Source organism: Rhagoletis pomonella, unplaced genomic scaffold (assembly GCF_013731165.1).
Source record: "Rhagoletis pomonella isolate Grant_MI unplaced genomic scaffold, Rhpom_1.0 Rhpom_scaffold_06757, whole genome shotgun sequence".
Lineage (NCBI taxonomy): Eukaryota > Metazoa > Arthropoda > Insecta > Diptera > Tephritidae > Rhagoletis > Rhagoletis pomonella.
Genome location: NW_023465287.1, coordinates 641 through 9034, shown reverse-complemented (window position 1 = coordinate 9034; position 8394 = coordinate 641). Strand labels below are relative to the sequence as shown.

Genomic DNA, 8394 nt, shown 5'->3' with positions numbered 1-8394 from the left:
TTTTTTTTAAATTTAATTAACCAGTCCAAACTGGTTGGATTACTGACAACAGACAATAACGAAGCGTTCTAAACGTTAATACGTCAAAGTAATTGCATTGCATTTGCATGAAAAGCCATTTGCATGATTACGGTGCAAAAAGTTGACTAACACGCCACAGCACTTAAAGTGATAGCGATGATAGTTGTTGCTGTAGTGCTGATTGTGAAAGATGTTGGCATTGAAGTGCACCAGAACGTGAGATGTCGGACATAGTCAGATTTTTGTGATTATAAGTGAGTGGGTGGAGCAGTTACTTTTTAAATATATGTAACGCACAACTGCATGCTGAAAAGTAATCATTTTTTTCGTCAAAGTTTTGAAGGGAGAAAACCATGCTTTAGCTTCAGTTTGCAGCCAAATAAAATGTAGAAAGCAGGTATTTTTGCGCAAATTTATGTGGAAGTATACATTTCTATTTATACTAGCATTTTGTTCTTCTACCTCTTCTATGATGTATAAATCTTCACCTTTTTAATGTTGCAGCGTCAAAAGCGTGCGTGATGTGGCAACGGAAATTGGAAGTGAACACATCCCTGGATGCGGCACGTGATATTTGGTCATTCAAAAATTAAAAGTAAAAATAACTATTAAGAAGATAGGGCGAAAGAAGTAGAGGGAAAATAAGTGAAAAAGAGGACAGCGAATAGTGTGAATAAACAACGCCTATTTCATGCATTTTAAAGTGAGTTTTAAGTAAAATATGCATCACGCCACTTGCAGCGGCAGCTTAAACACTAACAAAAAAGTGAAAATGAAAAAACGCCGAACTCGTTCAAGGTAGTGTAGCTTAAGTTGCAAGGGAAGTGTCACAAGTGAAATATTCACTCGTTTAGGGGAGCTTTCATGTCAAATGCTTTCTTATTTTACGGATGTCGACTAAGTGTGACACTAAATAAGCATTATTCCAATAACAAAGCAGATTCAACAATATGAATCGGCTGCTTGACTCATAGCTGAAAAGTTGGAACAAGTGTAAACATTTTTTGGACCTTCATTTAAAATGTTTATAAAAAGTACCGACATTTACGTGTTGCTTTTTTTTTCGTTGCAACGGCTCAGAAAAACAGAATAATAGGGAGGAAGGAGACTTGTGTAGGAAAAGTGCAAGTAACAGTAGGATTTATATTACGGAAGTAATTAACAATTTCACAAAGTAGGCGCCTTAAGGATTCAAGTTCGTACTCGTTTCTGAAAGGGAGAAAGGAGTACATTTCAATTTCAATAGAAAAAAAGCAGTACAAACATAAATAAGGGAGTACAATTTTTTCTATAACTTTTTTGAGCAATTTATTGTTACAAATTACCAGAAATTAAATACATATCGACCCCTTTGCGCAAAATTATCGTATGTTACATTTTTTATGAAATTCACTTTTTGATGCAAGTTTGTTTTACAACGCATAACGTATCACCTGTTCAAATATTATGATTTAAATCCCAATAACTACCCCGAAAATTGACTGTAAATTTTATTGTATGTGACAATGAATTTTTTCTTGTGGGCCAAATTGTCATATGTACCAAGAAATTAGAACGTAGAGATTTTTCTGCAAAAATCCTCTCAGCAAATCTAAACTTTGGTATTGCTAGCCAAGGCAGAGAAAAATACAAAAACACTTTTCTGTAAAGTTTGGTTTTTGTAACATACGATAATTTTACGCAAAGGGGTCGATATATGTATACCCACATATTTGAAATCGTTTTCATTAATTAGTTACAAACAAGCAAATATATCTTAGACTTATTTTCCAAAGCAACAGTAAATGTTTGAAAAAATAACTAAATTCCACAAAAGAATTCCAGACTCTTCCTGAATGTATGACCATTTTTTAAGACTTATAATTAATTTAATATTTTTCATATTTTTATACCCGAGTGCCCTACATCTAGCTGTCTACGACCATGCTTACACACTTTTACTTTATCACATTTAACTTTTCCTACTAAATAAGTAGTGTTCGCCACAATATGAATGACAAAGTACAGGATGTAAAATAATAACTGTCGCACAGGTTTTTTGAAAAATGAAAGAGCCCTTTATAGGTTTTGAGAAAAAAGTAACTTGGACCTTCGAACGATATTTATGTGAATAATAGAGAAGAAGATAAGAGATTTATGTGTATTTACCCAGCCAACACATTTTTTTTTTTTTACTTTTTTCGCCTTTTTCAATTTTGGTGAGGTTTTTAGGCACTATTTTATTAAACGATACTAGTCCTAAATTAATTTTAAAACCAAATTTAATGACGAAAAAATTAGTGTTTATTTTCAAAAATCGGCTGAAACTTCACTGAGTTATTAAACTTTTTTTTTTGAAAAAATTTTTTTTTGGCTATACAACTCAAAAACTTTTGCTTGACCGTTTTTTTTTTTTTATTTGACGTTTTCGATGATCGCAAATTATGGCCATCCCGACGGCCGTATTTAATAGGCCAAAAAACATTTTAAACGTTCCATTGGTTAAAGCTGAACACGTTGTCCTACCACCACTGCACTTAAAGCTAAGATATATGAAACAATAGGGGTATAATCACAGTCTTGCAAAGTCTTGCACGGTGCCCGGATTGCACGGTTTGCAAAGCTGTCCCGTTTTTTTTTCGCGCAATCAATGCACGGTGCAAGGGTTTTGCAAGACTCCAAGAATACCCCTAACTGTGAACAATAGATTGTTACCTACACAAAATGCTAATTAGTTTTTTACGGAGAAATCATCGCAGGCTAGTGCTATTTTTAGGCCGCATAGATACTTCCCTTTATGCCGTATGCATGCGGATCTACACTGAGAAAAGAGTTTAGTTACGTCAACTAAATATTTTTCTCTCAACCGATGATTTGAAAAGCAAATAAAATTTTCCATAAACCGTATATACACCACTTTTTGATATCCCTGATAATTTCTGAGACCTAAACACTCTCTCTCGACGCAAACACTCTAGTTACTCAGGTATACGTGGCGTATGAGTAACACTCTTTTCTGCTCATATTTCATACAAAAAATCCTTGCTCATTTTCATTTGACCAATCATTATTTTCTGATTATCCATCGATTTTAAGGGTTTAACACAAGTGCAAACCATATACACAGAAATTGTTATTTTTTTAATTTTTCCCTGTTAAAGTTTGAATTTTTTCCACTTTTTCATCAAGAACACAAAGAATCTGGAATCACTAATTAATTACTCAGAAACTTTCAGGGCTATCGAGAAGTAATGTATATACGGTTTATGGAGAATTTTATTTGCTTTATTTCGTATTACAATTATGCAATTGGTTCGTAATATATACCTGATTATGTGGAGCCACTCTTTTTTTAAGCTGAATAACGGTAAATTGCAAATATCTTGAAAACGTATCCATACAAAAAAAAAATTAACTCGATTTTCAGAATCAGCGAGCGATTCTACATACAAATTGGATAATGACGTCTGGAGAACTAAATCGAAATTAAAATTTGTGATCCAGTGTAATTTAGCATTTCAACATTCATTCATTTGCATGCAACACATTTTCGCTTTCAATTAACTTTTTAAGTCTTCGCTAAGGTCGCAGCGCATTTCTATTATATTTTCAATACTTGCAATTCCCTACTTCCACTCATCACTGGTTTAAATACAAAGTCGTGAGGCAAACGTGTTGGGGGAGATAGTTAAGCAATAAAGTAGATAAAAGTAGTATTGGTCGCACGTTTCCAATTCCCTGCCTGATTGTGCAATTAGCGGAAGTCAGGGGTTGTAAAGAATGTCAATAGCCTTGAGGGTTTTCTTTTATTTTTTATTCATTAAATACAAATGTGAATACCAAGGAAGCGAGAGACGAGTAACGAGAGTATTTGAGGTTCGCAGGGGTGTGCGGAAAATGAGTACTGTTCTTCACCTTTTGTACAAAAGGGGTTAGCGAATAATGGAAGACGAACATAGAAGAAGTTCCTTAAAGAATAACAAAAATTTTATCAATCTTTCTCTATTCACTTTTAGGATATCTTTCACGGGCATGCCGGGCACTTACACATTATTCGTGAACATCACACTTTCGCTGCTCTGGCTTCGAATCGTGTGCCGTGACGTAGGGGTCAGAAATTACTTGCCAATTTTCGCAACGGCAGTCATTTATGCTTCCTACTTAATTTATGGAAGTGTTTGGTTTATCTGAAACTTCAACTCTCAAATAGATGTTATATGTATATGCAGAGTACGCGTACAATGCCAGCTATATATAGCCAATATCTTTTCCCAGCAGCAGGAAAATGAAAAGAACAAAATGAAAATGCATCGGGAGAAAGGGACAGTCGCTCAGAGGATTCTAGAATTGCGATTAAACAGAGTTACGTCACCTTTAGGTAGCGATGTACATACATATTTGTACATTAGGGTGCCATCGATTTTTTTTTTTTATTTCAAGTCCCTACCCCCTAATTGTGAGAATTATTATTGCCTATTTTTATAGACTTTTAAAAAATCATTTAGAGGTCGCGATGTGTAATTTGAGGTCAGAAAGTACGGTTTTGTAGATTTATCAGTTTTTGAATGATTAGTTTTCATTTAATTTTAAAGATCGAAAATGTTGTAGGAAGAGGATTAATAGGCCTTTAAAATGATGTATTTATAATAATCTAATGTCAGATTGTTGGATAGTTTCTAGGATTTTTCGTCAGACTAATTTAAAAAAAAAATTTTTTTTTTTTAAGTTCTGACAATCAAATAAATTTCAAAATATGTTGTACTATCTAAAATTAGATATTTTCTCTTCTTTAAATTTTAATAAAAAAAACTAGCCATTCAAAAACTGAGAAATCTACAAAACCTTACTTTCTGACCTAAAATGACAAGTCGCAACCTCTAAACTATTTTTAAAAAATCTATAAAGATAGGCAGAAATATTTGTTATAAAAAGAAAATAAACTAGTGGGTAGTGTCTTACAATTTCAAAAGAAAAAACACCCCTATATTTCGATTGACACCCTATTGTACATGAAAGTTAATATGATCCGCAGTCATAAATTTTTTGTAAAGCAATAGTTGTGTATATAGCCTCACATTTTAGCAAACCGATGCATTAATCTTATACGCGATATTGTTCCATTCATTTTTAGTAATAATCCAAAAGGAAAACAGCATTTCAGCAGCCAAGCGTAAAGCTTCATCACGTCACAACCACAATTCTGATTTCCTTCTGAACACCGTAAGTAAAAGCAAATTAGACATCCTATATATATATATATATAGACATCTTATATAAATTTAGATCTGCTTCGAAAATGATGTTTTCTTTGTTTTTTGCTTGTTTCGTTTTTAATTCCCAGGTGGTGATTGATATTGGTCTTAAGGCGGATTCATCTCTGGGAGAGAAACACAACAACAACCACATTGAAGAAAAGTTCAGAACTAGAATGATGAACCCGCCTTTACTGCCGGTTTTGCGAAAGTAATTTAAGTGAAAATTCATTTTTTCCTATCAGTTTTCATACTACAAATTTCAAAAATCATTTTTCATTTAAATTGCATTTGTAATATTACGTTCAAATTGACCCCATTTAACTTGTTAAATGAAAAAGGGTTTTTTGGAAAACACAATTGTTCACATCGAACATTTGGAGTTAACTTTGACGGTTGGTTGATTACCAATAAAAGTTCAAAAAAAAAATTGAAAATCAAGCTTTTGTGCTTCAATTTGTTTTGTGCGAATGTCTTATGATATTAACGCACACGAATTACTTAGAGACTTCAAAATGTTTAGTTCGTATGCACTATTTATCTCTGCGTCTTGGGAAATAACTAATTACCGCCTTGGCCTCTTTTTTGGCGGACAGACTTACATACAATTTTGATATTTTTTGATGACTTTTAATTTTAAATATTTTTCAGAATATAATTTTTTTGAACGTTGGCGTGTCAAATGAAAGCTTTTGTGTCTTTCTGATTGGCCGGAGCAGAAAGCTTTCTGATACAACTCTGCGCTGAACTGCTTTTCAAACGAATTAAATGATTTAACTGGTTCAATTTTCCAACAACAATTGCATGCGTTAAATCGCATGAACATTTATAAACTTGTTTTGTTCATTTAACTGGTTCATGCCCATTTAACATGTTTAGCTCGTCAATTTGAACGTATTATAAAACTAGCTACAAACGTGTGCTGCTCAAAACAAATTTCCTTTTATTATACTTTTACAAAAATATATTTTCTATTATTTTGTCAACTTAATAACCAAATCCTTGTTCCGCTTGCTTTTCTTTCTAGATCCTACCCAACAAGCGTGAAGATACCCATCGTTCTCAGTCGCTTGACGAGCTCAACGCCCTTTCTATCTGCCCCTTCACTAAGGATGAACGCGTTGTGGCACGGCAATTCTATGATCGTTACCGCCAAATAAATTGTATAGTGTTGCGCAGCACTGTTGCGAGTGTAGCATACTTATAGCTACTAACGGTGATTAAAAAATTGAAATTTTTAAAGTATAAAATTTCAAAAGACAATTTTGTCATCGAAAAAAATCCTGTGAATGTAATAAAAAAATACTTGCTGATATTATGTATTTAAACTTAATTTAAAAAAAGTGATATTCACGAATATATGTTCTTAACTATATGGCTAAAATATTTATTTAAAGAACTTCGCGAAAAGCACTAAATGTTTTGCTAGAGACCTGAGAATCCAACTTAATTTTTAGGAGATACTGAAGGACCTTACTCTACTCATAGCTTTGCACATTGGGCCGAGGGTAAAACACTAATCTTTAAGATATAGTCGAACCTTCCACACAGTATGTCCAATGGCTTTATTAGTCACAATCGCAAATGCAATTTTCATTGGAAGTGTGCGCCGTTCCCTGCTGAAAAGCATTTAGTTTCACGATTTTAAACTAAAGCCTCCTTTCAGTTCAAAAATCAACCGCTGAATTAAAAAAATATTTTAAAATACGTATACCAGCTAATTTTTGGATCGTTCATTTCAAAAATTAAATGAAAAACTTTATAAACCTCGTATTTTACCATTATTCAGCTTCCATTATAATGGTTTTTTAAAAACAAAAGTGATCTGTATTTTTTTCTTCGTGATATATATTTCAAAACGATGAATAATACCTCAAATTTGTTTCAAATCTCGATTCCACTAAAAATTTATTAATATTTGGCGATAGACTACATTGCTCACTAGCGAGCAACTGCAACCAAAAAAATTTATTCAATAAACGCGGTAAAAACTATTTTCTTAACAACAAAAGCCCTTACTTACGAAAAAGCACTTCAAGCACAAAAATTTTTTCCAATATTTTGGATGCTGAAAATATTTAAATGCTTATATTTTGTACCTACTCAACGGGTATGAAATCTGATTTTTTACATACTTCTGTAGCTTGAGCTTTAATTTGATATATAATTTGATATAGTATATTATGAGGTTTTATCTTTGGCATTTAGTATTGTTTGCAAAACGTGGATTTTTTTTTTTAATTCGAGGTTTTATAGTTGAATAATGCCTCGTGGAAAGCGTTTGGCAGAGGAAGAAGAGGGACGATGGTTAGCTTACGGTTAAGAGGGGATAACAACAAGGCAAATTCCAGCCCGTATATATTAAACAGTAATTATAAATTACTTGAAATTTCGATAACGCCAGAGAGTGAAGCGAATTAGTAGAAGAAATCTCACTGAATCACCAAGGGATATTCGGAAAATTAGACTTTTTTCAACTAATAAGTCGATAATGCCATCTAATATCCTCAATATATCCCAAATTTAAAAGGTGTCGACATGATGTGTGAAGCAAAGTTTTAAAGCGGATGTAGACTTATGGTGTTTCCGTTTCTACCAAAAAATGCTACCTTTTCATTGCTCCTTTCCCTTTTCGTGTTCGATTCTAAAATAAAGGCAAATGGTGAAAAAATTGTGTGCTCGTTTCTTAAAATGTCACACTCTTGTAAGGCAAAAAAAAGAACATTCTCTGACCTTTGCAGCTTTTGTGGTAGCTTAAAATGACAGTACATATTATGAAATGCGCGTGCTAGACAAGAACAAAAAGTCAAAAACTTGCCCCTTTACAGGATTGAGTGTAACATCAAACATGCATATTTTGCATCATGCAAGGGCAACATTTTTTCTAAGAAACAAAATCGCCATTAGAATACAATAAACGTGCAGTTAACAAGGTTAAGTTAGAACTAAAAAAGGCGACCGAGGATTAGCTCCGGACCGCGCTAAGAGCAAAATATAATCTATTCATTTTTAATATTTTTATTGAGCTTTGTACCACGATTGTTTATTAGGAAAAATTGAAAAAGCAACAAAGTCTAAGCGGTAGAAGTTATAGAACTATTTCGGAGATCACCACATCTCCTCATCAGACTTCTTTTTCTAG

General features: G+C 33.0%; 1 protein-coding gene across 2 annotated transcripts; it reads left to right on the top strand.

Annotated features, from left to right (window-relative positions):
• The first annotated feature begins 3992 nt into the window (after window positions 1-3992).
• LOC118755597 lies at window positions 3993-6532 on the top strand. Of its 2 annotated transcripts, XM_036490423.1 has the most exons (4): window positions 3993-4378; window positions 5132-5220; window positions 5342-5463; window positions 6280-6532. In XM_036490423.1, the coding sequence occupies exons 1-4, from the start codon at window positions 4300-4302 to the stop codon at window positions 6410-6412; spliced, it is 423 nt and encodes a 140-aa protein (XP_036346316.1). In that variant the 5' UTR covers window positions 3993-4299; the 3' UTR covers window positions 6413-6532. The 2 variants fall into 2 exon arrangements, with proteins under 2 accessions (XP_036346316.1, XP_036346317.1); XM_036490424.1 differs by lacking the exon at window positions 5342-5463.
• The last annotated feature ends 1862 nt before the right edge of the window (window positions 6533-8394 follow it).